Genomic DNA, 23455 nt, shown 5'->3' with positions numbered 1-23455 from the left:
CGGTTAAGATACATGCGTTCTAACCAATGGGCCATCTCGGCTCCAAAAACAAAAAGAAAAAAGTGCATAAAGGGACAAGCAAAGTCATAATCCGAATAAACAACCTTCAATCAAACAAAGTCAAGAGCAAAGAGCAGTAAGCGGTCCGTATTTTGACTTTTTTTTTTAAACTTTAAAGCATTTCAGAAAGGCGAATATTCCGATGTTACTAGTATTTCATACATAGATTTAAAATAATTCATCACGTCAGTGGACTAGAGAGTGGCAGTGATAGATGTACCGAAACATTTATCAAAAACTGAACACTAGTGTACTCAATAGTGTCGCTTTGATGAAATATGCTCAAAGGAAATTAAACTCTTTGTTAAAAGGATGTAAAGTTCCAATCGAGTTTTAGCATATTTGAATATTCTACGACTGCAATCGATTGAATGCGTGTTTGTTCAAACGCTGCGTTTTTTATTGTTCTATTATTCGTTTTTTACTATTTTTAAACAGACATTTTAATCAGCACAAACTCAAAACATACTTTACATACATTTTACGTATACATTTTGTAAGCACCTTTGATTCATATTGTACAAGATCAAATCAATAAATTAATTTAAAGTTAGCATCGTTTACTAATGTAGAATCACCCGAAAATAACCGGCAATTAACTTAGTAGTTATTATATAATTCAGTTTATTAAAATAAAAAGTAAGGTTCCTCACACCGCAATTGCACAACCCGCTATGAATTCTAAGTAATGTCCCCAGTGTAAAAACATCTGTTGAATGAACGGTACATAAACAAAGAAGTTTAACCCTTTCACAGCTATAACGTCGTATGTGCCCTTCACAAAAAAAAAACAATCAGATCAGCCTCAACTCAAATCAAATTCATTGTCAAAAATAAAAGTAAATTTCGTACTGACTTTCTAAATAACATATTGTTGAAACTATTGAAATGAATCTTCAGTCTCCAAAGTGAGGAGTTAAACATGAATATCTAGTTAGCGTTTCATCCATCAAGCTAACCATCAGCAAGTTATCTTGAATTCTAGCAAGCGGAGTGATTTCACAGAATTTATTCATTCCATCATTCACTCCGCTTTCAGCAGCATTGTATAAATTGGGATGAATGGGACGAAACTGCTCTATTAACTATATGTTAGTTCATGAATTTAATTTCGTTCGTTCAATGGAGATAATCGTTTGAATTAGTTAACGATGCGAAAAAGACAATATATAAATGGTTAAATGTGTAATAAATACTCAATAAAAGATCTAAAACGTATTTTAAATTTAACTATATTTATTTAACGCGTTAAGTTAAGGAGTTTTATAGTAATTCTTCTCGGTACAATCCGAATCGCTACTTTACACATACATACATTAACAACCTGTAATTTTCCACTGCTGGGCTAAAACCCCCTCTCCTTTGAGGAGAAGGTTTGGTGGATACACATGTGGCAGAATTTCGTTGAAATTAGACATATGCAGGTTTCCTCACGATGATTTCCTTCGCCGCTGAGCACGGGATGAATTATAAACACAAATTAATCACATGAAAATTTAGTGGTGTTTGCCTGGGGTTGAACCCGCAATCACCGGTTAAGATTCACGCGTTCTAACCACTGGGCCATATCGGTTCTTTTCGCTACTTTATCTTAAACTTGATATTTAGAAATGATATTCGATAATACTTATAAGATTCTACTCGAATAATTGGTTTACATTTTAAATGAACAAATCGTGTTTTCTTATTATAGGTCAAGTAGATAAGTGTTAATTTAATTTTATAGTATATTAACAAACGTAGAACTAAGTTATTATATTCACTGCAATAACTTATTGAACATTTGATTCTACTATAGAAAGCAGCTAGGGGTTATCTGTGATAGTATTCTGTAATTTTAAGAGAAAATAGTTTAGGATTAACCTGATGCTGGACCCTAGTAGGGTTTCACTATATTTGTCCCTCTTAATGCGCTCCCATGTGGATTACGCAAAGGTTAGTGGACATAATATTTAAACTAAACTTATTTCTATTGATAAGCAAAATATTTTCTCCTGCCGTGTATTCTCCTGCGTGAATACCAATTGTCATATCGTATTATAGTATAAAAAATTTGTACACGTATTGCCTAATTTTTTTTATGACATAGATAGGTGGACGGTCACGTAGGACACGTGATGGAAAGTGGTCACCATCCCACAGACAATGACACTCATCCTTCTAACCGGAACACAACAATACTGAGTACTGCTAATTGGCGGTAGAATATCTGAAGAATGTATATAGGGTATATATAGGGTAGGCTTACACAAAGTCCTACCACGACATACCGAATAGAACCACGGGCAGTTGTCTGAAAAAATAGTTAATTTAAATATGGAAACAGTATATTTTTATTTTAATCCGAATTCAAGTCAAGGCAATTTTCTTAAGTGACTAATCGGAATACTGCCAGAATTTTCACCTGCGAAAGTCGAGTACGTGTAGAAAGCTCCTTAAGGAACCGGTTTAAAATGAATATACATAGCTTAAGAGACCGTGCAGCCATAAGATAAGATGGTACATGAATTTAAACTTATATTTTAAAATTTAAATCGTCGGAACTTTAACATTCATACAAAAATCTACTATTCATAATAATTTATATAATAAAATTGTTTGATTTAACTCATTTTAACATTCGGTGAATAATAAGCTATCTTTGACTGTTGTTTTATTTAACATTTACGATATACATATAATACAATAAATTTTGATAGCTGAGGTTACAACTTAGAATATGAAAAAAAACATTTGAACGAAATGAAACAATAAAAAATTGTTCAATTTTTTTCGTTGTGTCTTTTGATAAAATTAAGAGGAATATAATATATATCGAGGCCCTAAATTCCTGTTATTATAGTAAAAGCTTATCTGAAATATTTATCAACTGTTATTTAAATATATGAAAATAAAATTATTTTTTCATACAATCGAGAGGTTGGACAACCCTAACAAATACTTTAAGATCGATCGATCCCTTACTCTCGAGTTAAAATAAATATCAACGCTGTTTTATTTATCAAGCAGTAAATTGGTAATGAGAATCATTTTGATCTCTATAGTAAAAAAAAATAACAATTTAACAATAGGCGCAAACTTATCTGTTCTACCAGAATATGGTTGATATTTTTACCATAACGTTCGTATATACATAAAATACGCAACGAAAGTTGTAGCTCGTAGCGCTCAGCGTGCTACAAGTATAAGAGCTACGAGCGCTACGCTATCTCAAGCGGTAAAGCTCGCTCGCAAAGCTATGTTGTTCGGATGTGTCCTATCTTAATGGCCGTTGTAAATTATTGGTTTTAATCTCGTCCCATCCCTTTGTCCAGAGCATTAAGCCATATGATGTAGTTATAAGTCGAAATGTTTGTTTCATGGTAAAACCTTCATCGGTCAATTTGAATATTATAAATCTCTAATCTGAACTGCGTAAAAAAATATAAACTAGCAATACACTTATTCTTATATATTAAAATATATTTTTACTTGTAGATATAATAAAAAGTAATTTAATAAATTATGTAATTGCATGAATATAATTACAAAAAATGATAAGTACATTTTCATAGCATTGATATTAAGCCGGTATTCGTGTGGCGAAGAAGCTTATTTTAGCTTCAGAGGAGTCACCGCAGAACGTGTCAAGCGACGTTGACGCTTGTGCTGCTAAAGCATCATTATTTCGAGTGTCGAATCAACGAGCTGTGCTCATGCTACAGGTCATCGATTCGTGATATTACATTTGGTTAACGTTTCGTGGATTTGGTTCGACGAAAACTAAGATATGGCGAATTACTGGAATTATTTATTGCGGCAATTAGATTTAGCAACAAGAAAAAATATATTGCGACATTTTTATTTTTTTACAAAAGATGTGCTATTTATATTAGGAGTTCCTGTAGTTCTATATAACATTCCCAATATCAATTCGGTTCTTACCACGGGATCTAACATGTTCATGTCCCTTGTGACTATTATGACTTTGTTTTATTTGCCTTTTAATTCCAACACAAAATAAATTACAAATATTTTTTAAATTTAAGCGAAAAAATTGCTAATGACTACCTACATCTTAATCTCGCCTTGTTATTTCTGGCGTATGTATATGACGTACTTCCTACTCAGTGTACTATGTATACCTGTGTATATGTACGTGGGTCGTGTTGATAGACTGGCTCGTGTATAGTTAAGTTATGTTCCCCTATCATGTTGTTTTATTTATAGAAACAAGATGTATGTCCCTGAAATTATATAATCTCACGTCACAAGGGTTTAATTTTCTTCCAAGTTTCACTTTAAGTATTCGATATGGTCATTTTTTTTATTAACAATTCCATGTATGTTATATTAAATATGATGTTTACATTTAAGGATTCATACATTGAATACGATCTAATTTAGGAAAGTACAACTGCTTACGAAGCTTCGCTTCATAAATTCGTTTGTATCGCGATTGTAAAAACTATTAATAATATGAATAAGTATTATTTTTACTTACTAATTTACCGCAAATATCCATTAATCTTCTTATTCAAATTAAAGCGGAATATAATTAAATAGCACTTAAACTTGTACGGTATTCCATTAGCTTACCATTCAACCCTTTTCAGGCGTGTTTTTGCGGGGTTATCTTTCTATGAGACCTCTTCAACCGTTCTGAATTGGCGAGCCGTCCTGTGCTTTCACTCCTATCTTTAATCCCTGTGACTTTGTACATGATACGTATATTTAGAATTTGAGTTACGAAGAGCACTTTACGAAGTTGAACACACAGCTTAGAGTCTCTTTGTACAACGTGAACGTTTAAGTACTTATATCTTGATTTTCTTGTTTGCACATCTATTTTTATTACATTATGACCTTATTTATAACTAACTTTTATTTGTACGTGTCTATATATTATTATATAGACACGTACACACACATCTAAACATCGTCATACATTGAAAGGCACCGGGTAATAGCAGTATATATCGGTTAATTCTATCTGCGTATATATGCCTATATTGATGCATAGTCATTAATTTGATATTTATATCAAATGCCAATTTCAACTCGCACTTGTTGTGTTGGAGTCTCGCTCCCTGAGTGCTGAGCCAATTAACTCGTGTGTCCAAATTGTCGTTACGTACGTACTCTTGACATGAAATTATTTGGTTTTTCGTACAAAAAATGTATAGAATATATATTAAATAGGCATTTTTAGGTTGAACCTATCCGTTAATAAAAATATGTTTGGCTACTCATAATCGATAAATCATCGTTGGTGGTTTGTTGGTCAGACCGTTAAAACCCGACTAGACCAGAAAAAAAAACAGTTAAAAAAATCTATTTACGTATTATATATTATTATACTTGTTTGTAATTTTACCGTATAATATTATCTTTGTACGTAATTCGTTAGTCTTCGTTGTAAATTGTCACCGTGCTTGAAAACAGTGAGGAATACATCTTTATCACTAATTCCCGGTTTTGGGTTGGGCCCTGTGGAAACTCCTGAGCCAGGAGTGTCCTTTTGTTGACATTCACGCAGATTCTAATCACAACTTTAGGAAGTATGTTGAACACAAAATAAATGAGTACCAATATTTATATTTTTCTGGTTGTTTTGCACTTTTCGTTTTTGTTTACTTTTAAGTAATGTCTACACTAAGATAATAAATTTATACTTAATAATTGTGTAAATGTGTAAGTGTATGTGATTGTGAATAAATCTAATAAACAAAATGGAATACATAGCAATTGTTACTTAAAAAGATATATATGTAAATATCTTTATTATCATGAGAAGTTTACACTTCAGTGGGACAATTACAGAATGTCACATGATTTCTACTGATCTCGGCTTCACGTATAAAGAGGTCCCCTGATGGAAGAACAATCATTAAAAGAAAATATCTTATTTTATTTCGGCTAGGAAAGTTGACGGATTTTTACCAATATAATATGCATGTTTTTTCATTATATTATTTAGAATAACTCTATGTATTGATAATAATCGCATTAAAATCCGTTACGTAGTTTAAAAAAATTAAGCTTACAGACGGCGAGAAGCGACTCTGTTTTATTACTATATAGAGAAAATAAAGGCTATCTCATGGTGAGTTAATATAAGATCAATTCCATGAACCATATCCAAAAAATACATGCGTGTGAACTTTTATGGTAATTACTGAAACAGTAAAAGTTCCGCCTTCTTACTAAATAACGGTCTTACTTATTTTGTATTTTGTTATATTATTTATTTTATTACTAACTATTTTCATATATGTTTTGTATTCTGTTTATCAATATTGATTTGTTAGTATGAATATTGTACTTCATAATTTATATCGAATAATACCGGAGGGTAAAATAATTATAATTGTGGTTGCTAGTTTCTGTAAAAACTTATTTGTAAGACATTAGGTTTCCTCAATACAGTAATCGTTGATCTGTGGTACATGATTAATGGTATATATATAATGGATGGATAATGTGGTTTACTCCTATTTCTTTATCGAATGTTATTTGGAGTTTATGGCAATTACAAACGTCATCTACGTTTTATCATTAGTTTAATTAAATATTAATTTAATGTTTTCTGTCATTAAGAAGAAGACACGTCATTGTTTAAATCCTCACTTTCTTAACTGTGATTGGTTTTAGGACTTCGTGCGTGCGTTTAGGTAGGTACCATTCACTCATCGGATATTCTACCGCTAAATAGCAATAATCAGTATTATTGTGTTCCGGTGACAAGAGTAAATGAGCCAGTCTGATTTGAGGCATAAGAGATAACATCTCAGCTTCCGAAAGTATTGACTATGTTGGGGGTCGTTATTATTTCTTATGGAGCCACTGTTTATCTGCGGTGGTAACCGATGAACAGATGGCTAATTGCGCGTCCAAATACCAATATTATAAATACATGTGTGGGATCATTATTCCATTTTAATTTTTATTATAATATTTACATTTACATTTAATAATAATATTTGTTTTTAACTTATATATATATATACCCCCAAACTGGTGACCCCGACGTGATGTGAACACGCAATCTTTATTTGATCATTTCATTGTCTCTTACTCTTCTACCCCTAAGCATGTGATTTTAATTATTTTTATAAGTGAGTTAGGTATAGGTATTTATACACTAAGCGTGTCGCTCCACTGATAAATGCGTTGAAGTAATTAGAGCGAAAAACCTCAGAAAGTCAGTCGGAAACCCGCAGTGTCACGGTCGCGTGTGACCTCATACCGCATTGCGATTCGCATATTTCACCTCTCCTCGCAAATTTTTCAACAGTAAAATATGTTATGAGTTAATTTTTTATTTAATTTTTAATATAATCTCATCTATCGAATACTATATTTTATGAATGGACAAACATTTACAAGTCTCAAAATAATCCTTCCGGTCTATTTCATCTGTGACATAATTCGTGATTATTTTGGTATAAAATATTTCACTATAACCAATTCTCATATAAGCTTCGTAATACAGAAAAAATAGATCGAAATTCGTAAGCCATGAAAATCTGAATCAATTATTTGTTTTCATTTGAAATACCGGTACATTAACAGCCTGTGAATTTCCCACTGCTGGGTTAACGCCTCCTCTCCCTTTGAGGAGAAGGTTTGGAGCATATTCCACCACGCTGCTCCAATGCGGGTTGGTGGAAGACACATGTGGCAAAATTTCGTTGAAATTAGACACATGCAGGTTCCTCACGATGTTTCCTTCCGAGCACAAGATGAATTATAAACACAAATTAAGCACATGAGAATTCAGTGTTGCTTGCCTGGGTTTGAACCCGAAATAATCGGTTAAGATGCACATTGCACGTGTTATAACCACTGGGCCACCTCGGCTCTATAACAATCTGCTCTATAAATACTGGAACAAACCGGCAAAAAACACAGTTACCCTTTCTCGTATGATGGACATAGACAGTTATATACAATGATACCTATGGTAATATTGTTTATGCTTTATTCGTTTGAAAATACGTTTTGAACTTTTATTAATTGGTTTTACGAGTAATTAGGTTTTATGACCTGTCACCTTTGCACATAGAAAACAGAGCTGCAATAAAAATTAACCACTCCTAAAACCGTCAATGCAGCTTAACACAAGGGATTTCAAATTAAAATTCTACCTGTTCACTCGTTCATCGAACCTTCAAATTGAACTCATTTTTTTCTTGTATTATTTTTTGGCGGTAGAATAACGGACCAGCGGATGGTCACCATCAAGATTTATCTGCAAAAGGGACCGTGGTGCCAACGTGTTACCACCTCGGCACGCCATACATCACGAAATGACGTGAAATGACGTACTTAGATACAAATCTATATAAGTAAAACTCAATAAAATACATCAGTACTTCCCAAATCAGTTATTTTTAATAACTAAGATTTTAAAATATTTATTTCTTCGGATTATGGTCGAGGCGGTGGAAAAATAAATTGAACGGAACGCCTAATATCAAATAGGAATATTGGAACAAAAGTTTTACATTTACGGATTTTTCGATATTGTTAAATTTTGGAATGAAACTATTGTGAAGATTTTATAAGTGTTCCAAGTTCTAGTGATGCACCGAATTATTTGTGAACATTATATAAGGATGGATGTATTATTTATACTTAACATAAAATATTTTTTTAAGAAATTTACTTTAAAAAAAAATAATTCGCGTTCAGAATAGGAGGTAACGTTTTTGAATCGTAAAACGTTACCTCCTATTCTGAACGCGAGTTCTACTGAGCTGTAAGCCGAGAATGCCCATTGGTTAGAATAAAGATGCACGCGATCTTTACCGATGATTACAGATTCAAACCCAAGCAAGTACCACTGAATTTTCTTCTTCATCTCGTGCTCCTCGGTCAAAGAAACCACCACGAGGAAACCTGCATGTGTCTAATTTCAACGAAATTCTGCCACATGTGTATCCACCATGGGAGAAGCGTGGTGGAATAAGCTCCAAACCTTCTCCTCAATGGGACATGAGGCTTTAGCCGAGCAGTGGGAAATTAACAGGCTGTTACTGTACTGTACTGAACCAGTACTCTTTTTATAAACACGAACCAGCAATCATTCAATCCATCCATTTGTCAAATTAATACACTTTAAGCATTGAATTATTTATATTATATTAAATAACAAATTTGAGTGCATTTAGTGGTAATTCAAGTACAATACTTGATGTGCCGCTCCTTTTTATATATAAAAAAGTTCAGATGCGAGAATGTAATTATATATTTATGTAAAGGAACCTTCAAGCAATTAGTGTTGAAATCTTGGGAAGTCAGACGGACTTAGACAGAAATACGCAACGTTAGCGCCAATGTCGCGTGTTGCCTCTTACCGCATTGCGATTTCCACCATAACTCACTCCTGTTGGCAAATAGCTTGCATTCGTCACGACTCACGAAACATCAGCTAATAAGAACCTTTATTGCTTTCGGGAGTGAAAAGAAACATCATTGATGTAACTATGACGGCGCTTAACGACAACACGTCTGTATTTAGTAGACTTTATTTGACGATTATTCTTGATGTTTTGCTTAACATTTATAAATAATATATCTAATGTTTATACCTAAAAGAATCACTGATTAATCTTTTGATAAAATTAGATGTCATGCGTCATCAAAGTCCAGTAATATTGCTGTTTGGCGGTAGAATATCTGATGAATGGGTGATACCTACACAGGGAGACTTGCACTAAGCCCTACCACTAAACGAATACTATATATAATATTAATGTCATTAGTTTGTCTAATGAGTCGAGATGGCCCAGTGGCAAGAACGCGTGCATCTTAGATTTCGGGTTCAAACCCAGGCAAGCACCACTGAATTTTCATGTGCTTAATTTGTGCATATAATTCATCTCGTGCGAGGGGGTGAAGGAAAATATCGTGAGGAAACCTGCATGAGTCTAATTTCAACGAAATTCTGCTACATGTGTATTCCACCAACCCGCATTGGAGCAGCGTGGTGAAATATGCTCCAAACCTTCTTCTCAAGGGAGAGGAGCCCTATAGCCCTGCAGTGGGAAATTTACAGGCTGCTAATGAAAAAAATGAAAAATGAATGTCTTTAGTTTACACTTAATTTAATCTTAGAAGGATATTGTGTTAATAAGATAACACATAATATCGTTATCGACATAACGTGCCAATATTGAGCAATAAACTGTTATGAGTGTATATTTCCAAAATAATAACATTGTTAATATCAAAAAAAGATACATTTTTAACTTCCAACAAATTCAATGAAATATCCAACGCGTCCAATTGAAGAAAGAATAAAGATATACAAGCCTTATATTTACGTATTCTATGCAATTTGATAATAGCTCAGTTATCATGCTACTTAAAACGGTTCTCGATTAATATATCTTTAATTACAAAACACTATTCGACTAAACTACTTATATGCTTTAATTTTACATCCAAAGTTCCGACAATAGTTTAGTCGACCATCAAAACGCAATGTTTTCGCAATTAAATTTTGAATATCATAAATTATTGAAGCGCTCGACAAATGGTATCACTGAATTTCGATAGAAAGTGTTGTTTATTTGTCTTTTAACCTCTTGTGATTGGAATAAACTATGTACGAGCCTTTTAAGCAAGTAATATTGAAGTAAATTAAATAAGAAGCATGTCTTGCTGTAGAAGCGCTCGTTTATCATGGGAACACATTTAATTTCCAAGGGTTTTCCACCTACTCATCACCGTGTCGTTTATCACAGAGCGCTTCACAGCCATTGTCTTGAGAATCTCTGTGACCTACTTCCTTATACTTGTATTTTGTAGTTTTTTGTGCAATATCAATCTTCGCAAGGTGAAATGAACGTTGCTCCTTCGTATTAAGGTCCGTTTCAGTATGAATCTCGATGGAATACTTGAACATAAACTAATTTAAGCTTACTGTTCACTAAGTCGTGAATTAATGGGTATAGACAGCTAAAGATTATAATTATAGATGATAAACAAGTGGAGTTAGTATTTGTTGAGTTTTATGAAGGATAAATAATAGTTTTAGTCGTTTTCTCTGTAAAATTTTAAGCAACGAGAAATTTGATTTAAAATTGTATCTTTACATAGTACAAAACAAGGTCGCTTTTTCTGTCCCTATGTCCCTTTGTATGCTTAAATATTTAAAACTACGCAACGGATTTTGATGCGGTTTTTTTAAATAGATAGAGTGATTCAAGAGGAAGGTTTTTGTATATATAATACATAGACAATATAGTTAAGTAATACTGATAATTTTAAAAGTTTCTAATGTGATGTCGTAAATTTATACATTTTTTTCGCTTACATTGTAAACGCTGACTGAACCCTACGAGATAGATCAAAATAATGTACTTCAGTATTGTACACCTTAAAAGGGTCTTCAAAAAAGTCCGCGATGGTATATGTCTATCTCTTAGGGATTACCCACATTGCAACCGTGCGAAGCCGGGGCGGGTCGCTAGTATATAATAACTATTTAGAAGTATTACTTGAATAATGTAGACATATTTCGAACTCATTTTATTTTAAAATTACCGATAAAAGTGAATTTGATAAAAGTCGGGCATCTTTATAAGAGGACTTTGCTTCGACAGGCGAAGTTTTCGTCATTTTTTTCGCTTTCAATCAAGCGAGATTTAAATCGGGTGAAAAAAATATCGAAATTTTTCGATATAAAATTAAAAAAAAAAAAAATGTTTTTTTTTTTTTGTTTGTATTATTATAATTAAACTTTTACTGAAAATTGTGTAAGCGTGTTTACATTCAAATATTTTATTTACTTATTTATATACAAAATATTTTTTTTTCTATGTTGTACTTCTTTCGATATGTTGTATTTCTTTTTTTTTCTTCTTCATCTTTTCAGAGTATTGATGCAATTTACCGCAATGCATTGCATTCATTTTTATATAGAATGGAAAAAAAGTAATTATAGATTTCTAGGTTAAATAGATGTCTAGGTTAAAGACCTAGACATCTATAGTTTAATCCTTCGTCAAGACCTTTAAACTTTATTAATAAATTTCATAGTTTGAAAAATATATAATCCGTATTTTATCGGACAAAATGTTTTCGATTCAACGAGACCAGCGACAAATGTGTTAGTCTGATTACAGGGGTGATTCGGCAAACTTTGAGTGCCTGTGGACAGGAAAACGAACTTTTTAGTGAATAAACATTACTGTAAGACCCAATGGACGAGCAATTCTATTAAATTGCATTTTGTTTGAAAAACTACTGATTCCAGATAATTCCGTATTCTGCGGTCCCCATCGGTGGCAAGTCCCAGCCCTGGTTTGGTCGTTTCTGCAAAACGGCTTCACGCAGAAAATGGGAACGCTACCAAGACTGGGCTAACGCATCAGCGTCTCGTGATGTAAATACCAGCGCAATCAGAAAGGAATATAACTCTGCCTCTAGGTCCTTCAAAAACGTGATTGCTAAGGCGAAGACGGAGTACATTGGCAGAATTGGCGAGAGACTGGTGCGCCTCCCTTCAGGAACACGTGCGTTCTGGTCTCTCGCCAAGGCTGTCTTAGGGAATTTCTGTCAGCCTTCCTTACCATCTCTGCACAAGGACGGTGAGTCATTGGCCCATACAGCGAAGGAGAAGGCTGATCTTTTAGGCTCTCTCTTCACAGCGAACTCGACTCTGGATGACCGAGGAAAGTCACCACCAACAATCCCGCGGTGTGATACCACGATGCCGGAGGTTAAATTCCGGCAAAGTGCAGTTCGTAAAGCACTTTTTTCCTTGGACATTCATAAGTCGAGTGGACCCGATGGCATCCCTCCAATCGTGCTACGGACATGTGCTCCCGAGTTGGCACCGGTCTTAACGCGTCTTTTCCGGCAATCTTACGCATTAGGCGTCGTCCCGATCTCCTGGAAGACTGCTTTAGTGCATCCGATTCCCAAAAAGGGTAACCGCTCAGACCCGTCCAATTATAGGCCTATAGCCATCACCTCCTTGTTCTCCAAGGTAATGGAGTCCATTATAAACTGCCAGCTCCTGCGGTACCTAGAGGAGTACCAGCTGATTAGCGACCGCCAGTACGGTTTCCGTCGGGGTCGCTCAGCCGGTGATCTTCTAGTTTACCTTACTCATAGATGGGCGGAAGCAGTTGAGAGCAAAGGGGAGGCATTAGCAGCCAGTCTGGACATAGCGAAGGCCTTCGATCGAGTGTGGCACAAAGCGCTTCTTTCGAAGCTTCCTTCCTATGGGCTTCCCGGGAAATTATGCAATTGGATTACCAGTTTTTTGGCAGATCGGAGCATCAAGGTCGTTGTCGACGGTGCATGCTCTGACTTAAAATTCGTCAATGCTGGTGTTCCACAAGGCTGCGTTCTATCACCCACTCTGTTTCTTCTGCATATCAATGACTTGTTGCAAATCAGTAACATTCATTGCTATGCAGACGACAGCACCGTAGACGCCTCATACACCGGCCGTGCTAATATTTCTCGGGAAAACGTCGAAGAAAACCGGAACAAACTTGTATCTGAAATCGAGTCTTCGTTAAACAAAGTCTCGAACTGGGGTCGGCTAAACCTAGTTCACTTCAACCCCAAAAAGACGCAAGTTTGCGCGTTAACTGCTAAAAAAACACCATTTGTCGTATCTCCACGATTCGAGAACATTCCGTTAGCCGCTACAGCTAGTATCGGAATACTTGGCGTTGATGTTTCGAGTCTCGTTCAGTTCCGCGGTCAATTGGAAGGCAAAGCCAAATTGGCATCAAAAAAGCTTGGTGTGCTCAGGAAGGCAAGACAGTATTTCACGTCGGCCCATCGTCTAAGACTATACAAGGCGCAAATTCGGCCTCACATGGAATACTGCTCTCACCTCTGGGCGGGTGCTCCCCAGTACCAGCTCCTTCCATTTGACCGTATCCAACGTAGAGCGGCTCGAATTATCGACGATCAAGCCCTTTCCGATCTGCTTGATCCTTTGGCTTTGCGTAGAGATGTTGGATCGCTCTGCATCTTCTACAGAATTTATCACGGGGAATGTTCCGAGGAATTGTTCGGATTAATCCCGGCTGCTGAATTTCACCTTCGGACATCTCGTCAAAATTCCAAATATCACCCGCACCACCTAGATGTCCGAAAATCCACAACAGCGCGATTTTTAAGACATTTTCTGCCTCGCACAACCACTCTGTGGAACCAGCTTTCGCCGGCGATTTTTCCGAACCGATACGACTTGGGAACCTTCAAGAAAAGAGCGTACTCTTTCCTGAAAGGCCGGCAACGCACCTGCAAGCCCCCCGGTGTTGCAGATGTCCATGGGCGGTGGTAGTCACTTTCCATCAGGTGAGCCTCCTGCTCGTTTGCCACCTTATGACATAAAAAAAAAAAAAAAAAAAAATACGTCTGTTTTATTTTGGTGATCGCGAATTAACAGGAAAAACATAATTTAGTACACGTTAAAACGTCGGAGAAAAGTTGTGACGCTGTGAAACCGGTTCACATCCTACACCAGCAGTTACGCGGGTGAAAATGTCAATATAATATTTCTTGCCTACATACGAAATATTTTTTTAGTAATAGCCTATTTCTCTGTTTGTGTTTTCACACGGAGACCGTTTATTATTATAACAATCAACTTCGTCTTTGTCGTCTTAGAAATGACAAAAAGTATTTCAAACGGCAAATATTGCCAAAAATAGAATTTTACCTTCTAAACCTTTAAAACATTCTTGCTGTTAAACTCGGTAAACAAGCAAAGGATATTTAAGTTAAAATTGCGCTTCGCTCCAAGCTCATTTTATGTCGCTTGATATCAGCATCGTCAAAGGACGTGTAACGAATGAGATTTAACACATTATGTACTAAATATATGATTTAAATATGTTAAACATAAGAATAAGCATATTATAGAGCACATGTTATTTTTGTACACCTGAAGGTAAATTACCACCACCCATAGATACTTGCATTAGTTGCGACCTAAGCGATTAGCGGAAACACAAACCTTCTAAAATTTTCTAAACAATAAGTATAACATGCCATTATGCTTAGCGTTTGTGGAATATGAGAAAGCTTACGATTCGATCGAGACTTCGGCTGTGCTACAGTCTCTCCAGAGGTGCCAAATTGACTATCAGTACATCGAAGTGCTGAAATGGTTGTACGAAAACGCCACTATGTCAGTCCGACTACAGGACCAAAAGTCGAAATCTATCCAGCTGCAGCGAGGAGTGAGGCAAGGAGAGGTTAATTATCCGACAATATTTTGGTCGCAAAATAAAAACAACAAACGACCCAATTAGGTAAGTCCAACTTCGAAAAAGAGGTCAACTATTGAATCCAACTCGGCTGGGCAGCGTTCGGGAAGCTACGAAATATCTTCTCGTCCCATATACCGCAGTATCTCAAGACATAAGTCTTTGACCAGTATGTGTTGCCAATGATGACTTACAGCTCTGAAAAGTGGGCACAATGGGCATAGGCCCAAGATCACGATCATACCAAAGAGTTTCTCTGCGAGATTGAATCAGAAATGAGGAGATCCGCAGAAGAACTAAGGTCACGGATGTAGCCCGAAAAATTGCCACACTCAATTGGCAGTGGGCGGGGCACATTGCTCGAAGAACCGACCGACTCGAGTGGTGACCATGGACCGGAAGATGTAGCGTGTGTAGGCCCCCAACAAGGTGGTTCGACGACCTGGTGAAGGTCGCGAGAGGCCGCTAGTTGCGGGCTGCACAAGACGGCCGTTGTGGCGATCTCTGGGGGAGGCCTATGTCCAGCAGGGGACGTCCTTCAGCTGACATGAATTAATAAATGAATGAAACAATAAGATAATATTTATAATCGATATATTGTCGCATCAAAGTCGCTTTCTATATCTATCAGTATCTCAACTTTCTTTTTTAAACTATTCAACTGATTTATAGAATAAATACGGTTTTCGTGAATAGAAAGAGCGATAAACGAAAAAAGTTTGTGTATAAAATGTTGTATGTAAATATTACTTACGAAAAAAATAATCTCTAATTCATTAATGATTCATTTTCTTATTAATCTTAGTTGCCATCAGTAACGATATTTTTCCCATTATTTTACTTTATTTACGTAATAATTATTTACATTAAGGCCTGAATTATTTACAAATTAAAATTAAAAGTGATTACTACACGAAACATGACCGCTTGGAATTGTGGCAAGAATGCTAGCAACATTTCCCCCTTGAATCGCAATTCCGATCCTCTGGCCAAAATTGAGCCCCCCTGTCAGCAATAATACTTTTAATAAACGACGAACAAATATGATAGAGTTCAGCGTTCAAACAAGCAAACAACTTTTTGTAATAACATATAATATGATTACCATAAACAATATCAAAGGAAATAAAGAAATGTAGAGACAGAACATCATTATTGGTCGCAAAATAAACCGCGACATACTGACACGAAGGAGAAATAACAAATCGGTTTTGCACGATTTTCATCCCGACGCCCTCGTAATATCTGTAACCTATAAAAAGATACCTAAATTTACATATCACACGTCCCATTTCCCTTTCTCGCGCAAAAAATCTTTAACATGCATGCCCGAGTTAATTTTACGTCCGAATAACGAATGTTCAACTTTATAATGAAAGTGTTAAAGTCTATTATCGTTCGATCTCGTGTTTTAGAAGTGAAATGGTTGTCTGTTCAACCAATGTAGCCTTTCTCTTATATTAAACATCATATCGAGAGTCGAGCTGCTACAAAAGCGAATCCGATAGTTGTAATCCGCAAAAACCCTGACATATTGAAAGTGCGGTATCGTATTATATTTGGAATTATAGAAATATTTTGTTGAATAATATTTTATATCCGATTGATATTTCCCAATCTTAGAGAAGAATAGCTTTGGTCTTACATACACAATTGGAAATTACTATTATTGTAGCAATTAGCGTTCTGCTATTTTGTGATTATTGATTTTTTATTAATATATAAATAAATATAAATAAATATTGGACAACATCACATACATTACTCTGATCCCAATGTAAGTAGCTAAAGCACTTGTGTTATGGAAATCAGAAGTAACGACGGTACCACAAACACCCAGACCCAAGAAAATATAGAAAACTAATGAACTTTTTCTATATCGACTCGGCCGGGAATCGAACCCGGGACCTCGGAGTAGCGTACCCAGGAAAACCGGTGTACATACTACTCGACCACAGAGGTCGTCAATATAACAAACATTATATGTTTTACATGACACGTATGTATGTATATTTATATCGGATGAGGTTTTAAAATTATGATATATTTAGGCAAATCAAATCTAGTATAAAAATAGAAAAGTCTATACAAAGCGGCGTATGTCTGACTAAGGGGCATTTTGCTTGTTGGCTTGGTACAGAACGGTAGCTGTCGACGAGATTTGTGAGGGGTTGCAATTTTAATCTGGGTTGGTAAATTTATTTTCGTTTGTATAGGTGATTGGGGTTTTATTTTGGTATTATGTGATTAAATGGGAACATGAACTTATATTTTTGCGTTTTTATTTAATGATTTAATAAAGTTTAAGATATATATTTTTCAGTGTTTTCTGCTTCTGAATCCGAAGTGTATATTTATTCGCTCACATTGTATCAGTGGTTCTGTAAGATGTCCGGCAAAGTAATAAATTAACGCTGTATTGTTAGTACTCAGTTTTTTCTTGTTCTTGGTATAAATAGTAGGTGGGTCACAATTTCTAGAGCACTATTTAATTAACAAGTAACATTTGTATATTCTTTAAAAATTTACAACAGGATCATGGAACCTCGACTCGAGGCATATTAGGTTAAGGGGGAGGAGGGCTCTAAGCGGCGAGCGGTGCGGTTGAGCTGTGTATACCTCTTATCCACTTCTTAACGTTTCACTTACGACTAGTTTGCCACAATCTGAACTTTTGTACACGAGACAATATTATCTGTTTTACAACACTTTTTATCTCAAACATATCCAAAATAATCTAACGTCCATTCCACGAAACGAGCTCCCAAATATAATTGCTCCTTTGTACTCATTGGTCACTTATCACTATTGGACTTTTATGCGGCAAATTATTTCTTAGGATTGCCTTACATGCCTGATTTCTCTCGCTTATCTCTACCCTCGCGCATCGACCAATAAGATGTGAGTATTTCGTTCCTTAGGAGTTTGACTCGTGGAATTGACTAAACACCAACTTGTTTCCACACAAACAAAGTCCGGTTACTGTAACTAAATCTAAACTTTGTAAAACACCTCCATACGGTTGGGAACGAGTAAGTTATCCTCTATAAGAATTGGATAACGGTTTTAAAATGTAATATTAATCAGTTTACTTCACGCTATACGAAGAACGAACTTAGCCTTTTATTAATTCCTGTCATCATAGTTTTTATATTAACCATTTTTATAAATATTCACCATTCCTTACATCACTAATGCGCCACCAACCTATACTAAGATTCTGTACTAAGATTTCGTCCCTTGTGCCTGTTTTTACACTGGCTCACTCACTCTTCAAACCGGAACACAACAATACTGAGTACTGCTGTTTGGCAGTAGAATATCTGATGAGTGAGTGGTATCTACCCAGACGGGCTTGCACAAAGCCCTACCACCAAGTAAATCACTTCACTTTTAATCGGTCTGTTTATTAATCAATATTTATTTTATTACTGATAATTAATAATTGAGAACAAAAATTGCACTGAAGATTTTAGAAGAACATTTTTTATTTTCAAACCGACGAAAATATTTTTTTAGAAGTTAATGGAAGAGAATGTTCCCTCATAATGAAAGTTCATATTATTATGGTAGTTTTTTCTCCTATTTGTACATTTCCTAAGATATTATACCTACGTTGCATTTGACGAATAAATATTTATAAATTGTAACTATTATAAATCCACCCGAGTAGGCACTACACCAGGTAGTACCTATAACCTTTTCTATAGCTAAACAGTGGTGAGTATTTTTGTGTTCCATTTTATAAGTAAACTAGTGCAGTTACCGATACCAGGCACATAACTTCTTACTTAATTGTGGAGATCCACAATAGGACAGAATCTCAATCACCAGCGCTGAGCAAGTTCTTGATTTTCTTTAACTATTTTAAAAAAGATATTATGAACACAAATCAAGCGAGTAAAACTGAGGTTTATATAAATACCATATAAATTAGTATTCATAATATGTAGTCATGTTTTATAGATCGGGTTATTTAGATTCTGAAATAAACTATTCTATGAAATGAATATTAATTGATCAAACTATTTGACTGTTTATCAATATGACTGAACGTATACCTCGTATTTATTGAAGGTTTATCATTACATGATATTCTATGAACGCATTTTTATCCAATGCCGTGATGGCCTAGTAGGTATGTAGATGTGAATCTAAATCAATGATTTCAATTTTATATTTAGATATGATGTGAGTACTAGTAAAGGTTGGTATCCTTATTTTACATACATGATATTACATTTACATACATTAGCAGCCTGTAAATTTGCCACTGCTAAGGTATCCTCTGTCTTTGAGGAGGCCGTATGGAGAATATTCCACCGCACTGTTCCAATGCGGGTAGGCGGAATACACGTGTGGCAGCATTTCATTAAAATTAGACACATGCAAACTCTATTCCTTATTTTGCAGTTTTTAATTCATTTATTGCTCAGTGATAAAATAAAACATCGTAAGGGAACCTGCATGTGGTGTCTTTGATTCTACTATACATACATATAACCACGAAACCACATTAGAGCAGCGTGGTGTTATAAGCAAGATCTGATCAAGAAGAAAAGATCTTTGCCCAGCAATGGGATATATAGGCTGTTACAACACTTTATTATTAGGCAATTACTTGAAGGTTATGTCGTAGTGGATGTTTAACAAGATATCTTAAAACATATATATTTATATGTAGCTTATCAGTTCGGTAGATTAAAATCCCTTCCCCCTTTCTCTTACAAAATAGGTCATTGTCCTTGACAGGGATACAGAGATAAATATATATATATGTATCTCTATATTATTGTTAAGGTTTGTAGAGTGAGTTAGTCAGTGTAACTAGAGGCACAAGGGATATAACATTTTAGTTCCCATGGTTGTGGCCGTATTTGCGTGTGACGAATATTTCAAGTTAGAAATCACAATGTTAAAGTCATAAAATTAATAAAAATCTTGTAAAACTAAAACTAATTAATAAAGCGGTAAATGTTTTAGACGAGAGAAACCATATTGTATGTGTTATATTGGATTTACTCAGAACTCAATTGTGTTGAAATTGGTAATTAAAAAACTGGCATAATAGTGCTTATAAAACTTCAAACCACAATTTAACTTGTGTCGTTGAACTCTGTAATATTTACGACTTTTTCATTTATGTGTTTGTTGATTTAATCTTTTATCTTATCGGCGATTTCATATACGGAAATCCCATCGTTTTTTTAGCCTCAGCATATAAGTACTTCTCGTGTATTAGAGATTTTTTGTAAGCTGCGTTGCCTACTGAATAATTTACATATTTGGAATTTCAAACATGACTAACTTTCTGGCAAACTTTCATCCCTATTCTCTGATCTGAAGTTTCACCATCATTGGTGATAAATTTAAAAAAACATTTTTACTTATTCACCTAAACACCGCCTTTCATATTTCTAGCATCAGAAATAAAGAATTTCAATCCAAACTTTGATTCCCTTAGAAGATGAATTTTGAAAAATAATTAGCAGTCAATCATATTCCGTGAGGAATTCGTGTGCAAAATTATCATCACGTAAGACCCATTGGCTTACGTTGTACGCATATAAATCAATCATTTTAAAATTTAAATAATTGGATGTTAATTTTGGGTACCATTGTTTAACTGATTGTATGTGTAGGCTTAATCTTACTAATTCATTTTAAGCCTTTTTAATTGATTAGAAATTTTGCACCCATTTTTAGTGCTGGTCACAATTCAAACAAGTATATTTACAAATGTGTTTATGATTAAATTTACATTATTTATATAGCTGCTTCATTGTATAAAATAAATTTATTCTATTATTATTCCAGATATAGATAAATAGCAGACTGGCAAATAGGCCATCCAATGGTCACCCCAGTCAAATAAATTGGCACTATAAATATTAATCATCTCTTAAATTGGCAATACGTAAATAACTAAGACTAAGGCACGTCCCTTGTGTTATTGCACGTTTTCACTCTCACAAACTGTACCGAAACACAATTTACTAAAAAATTCGTTTTGGCCGAGTAAAATGTGTACGACTGACGCTAAAAATCACTACTTTCTGAACCAACCAACTTCGAAACGTGCGCGTAAGGTTGTTAGTGAGTTGTAAATAAGATTCACCGACGTTGATAAATAAATATAATTCCTATATACTCGAATAAAACACAAGAAAATTCCCCCGTCACGTATCCCCAGTACAGGCCCATTTTTTGTAAATATTATTATTATTTTCTTTTTATATCTTTAAGTTATTTAATAAATCAGTTAACTATATGTCAATATTCTATATTCGAAATATGTAATATCATGTTGTTTTTATATCATTTCCCGATTCACACCACACGTGTTTTGTTTTTCAATGGAACTTAATGATTGTATGAATTTAATTTATGAATCAGAAGACGGTAATACTGAATGTATTGACAGTGATACTAATTCTATTTTGTTTAATAAATATAATTTCAGGTATTGTTACAGCGTTATTATGTGTTTGTTTGATATCGGCTCACGCAGAAAAGTAGTGTTTTGTTTTAATATAGAATATATTTGTGTTTTAGTTGGAAAATTATAATTTATTGTCCGCCGTACATATTGGTCTTTTTTTATTTATTCTTCTTCTTTAACAATTTTTACTTTGAAATAATCTTTATTAATAAACGAGGAGATGTTATTTTTTTGTGTTAATTATAATTAGAACCGAATATGCGGCGCGTAGTGGAATCGATTTTAGTACATAATACATCTCAGAAAATAACTTCGTCTACCGATGGTTTTGGTTGTATTTGTAATAAAACGAAAAATTACGGTCTCCTTGCGCTTATACTTTGAATGTTTTTCTCTCATTATAAATCTATATATACTATAGCGAAGCAATAAAAGTGAATTCAAATTCAAAGGCGAATACAAATTTCCGTAAGCGCAAAACTAGCGTCTTATTGTTAATACGTCAATAATAACCTTTTGTTTCATTCTCAATTTTTTTAAACTCTATCTATTAAATATATTGTGTTTTTAATAATTGATTATCATATATACCTACAGCCTTTGTAGTCACACCTTTTTAAGAGATTTCATTTAACTTCACCTGTTAGAAGCAAGTTGAAAGAGAGCCTGTAATTTTGCAAACTCGTTTTTTAATGTTACTCCGACTACACCAATTTTTACCAGATATTATAATCCTGAAGCACGCTTTCAATATTTCTTTTAACGAATGTTGGTTTTATTCTAATCCATTGTATCTGTTAAATAGAGTTTACTAAATCTTTACGACGCATTGATGGTTTGTATAAAAAACACTTTGATGATATATTATCAGAATATTTACTTACACATACACATGATTATTCCATATTATTTAAATTTCTATGATTATACTATTCATTTAAATATGCTATAAAGAGTTTGCTACGGTGACGTATTTATAGAATCGTATTATATAATAATGTACTCACCTAAACGTCAGTGTAGTGAGCGGTCGATACGACTTGTGACTGCCAGGATCAGACATCGGCGTGCCCCAGAAATCATTTTCAAATATCCTCAGTACTGGATTCGCACCCGTCACGTCACCGTTCGTCACGATAGCGGGTATGTCATCGTGTACGAATTCACCGTTCAAACTATTCGAATACGTCAAAGCACCAACTGAAGCTACAAGAGCGTATATCGCCCATTCATTTTCACACAAACTGCGCCACGATTTGGAATTCGATTCCCGAACAGGTAACGGTCGACGTCGCATGTTGATATTTTATGACATTTTTGGACTATCACGAGAAGACTTTGATGCAAAATAATTTACAAAAAAGCAATTTATAATTTGACTTAACATAGCAAATTTTTTGTCAACGGTAGCACTTAGATATATATATGTATGTAGATGATGTTTGCGGGTACGTTTATCAAGTATGATGGATCACCGGCACATAAATCAACATTGGGTCAGTCCAGGTCCGCTTATGTCATATTCATGAGTAACCCGGTGCTAAACGATGCTCCGGACGAAGACGGTCGACCCTTTTCTGTATTTCGTTTTTTATTATTACTTCACATCTGCGAAGTAATTTTATTTTTATTAAAGTTCACGTTCTGAATCTGAAACAAGAAGAAACATGTTTTAGTTAATTTTCATCGTAAAGGTGGAAGTTTTGAGCCTTAGTGGCCGAGT

The 23455-nt window shown here is 34.7% G+C and overlaps 1 protein-coding gene across 1 annotated transcript in view; it reads right to left on the bottom strand.

Annotated features, from left to right (window-relative positions):
* Nucleotides 1-23207, bottom strand: part of LOC125078010 (protein O-mannosyl-transferase TMTC1-like) — a 106456-nt gene extending 83249 nt beyond the window's left edge. The window contains exon 1 of the mRNA XM_047690151.1: nt 22740-23207. Coding sequence (XP_047546107.1) covers nt 22740-23029 — 290 coding nt within the window. The 5' untranslated portion in view covers nt 23030-23207. The remainder of the gene's footprint in view (nt 1-22739) is intronic.
* Nucleotides 23208-23455: the final 248 nt, after the last annotated feature.

The sequence above is a fragment of the Vanessa atalanta genome, chromosome 4 (assembly GCF_905147765.1).
Source record: "Vanessa atalanta chromosome 4, ilVanAtal1.2, whole genome shotgun sequence".
In the NCBI taxonomy this organism is placed as follows: domain Eukaryota; kingdom Metazoa; phylum Arthropoda; class Insecta; order Lepidoptera; family Nymphalidae; genus Vanessa; species Vanessa atalanta.
Note: the sequence above shows the minus strand (reverse complement) of the source record. Positions and strands in the feature narration are given on the sequence as shown.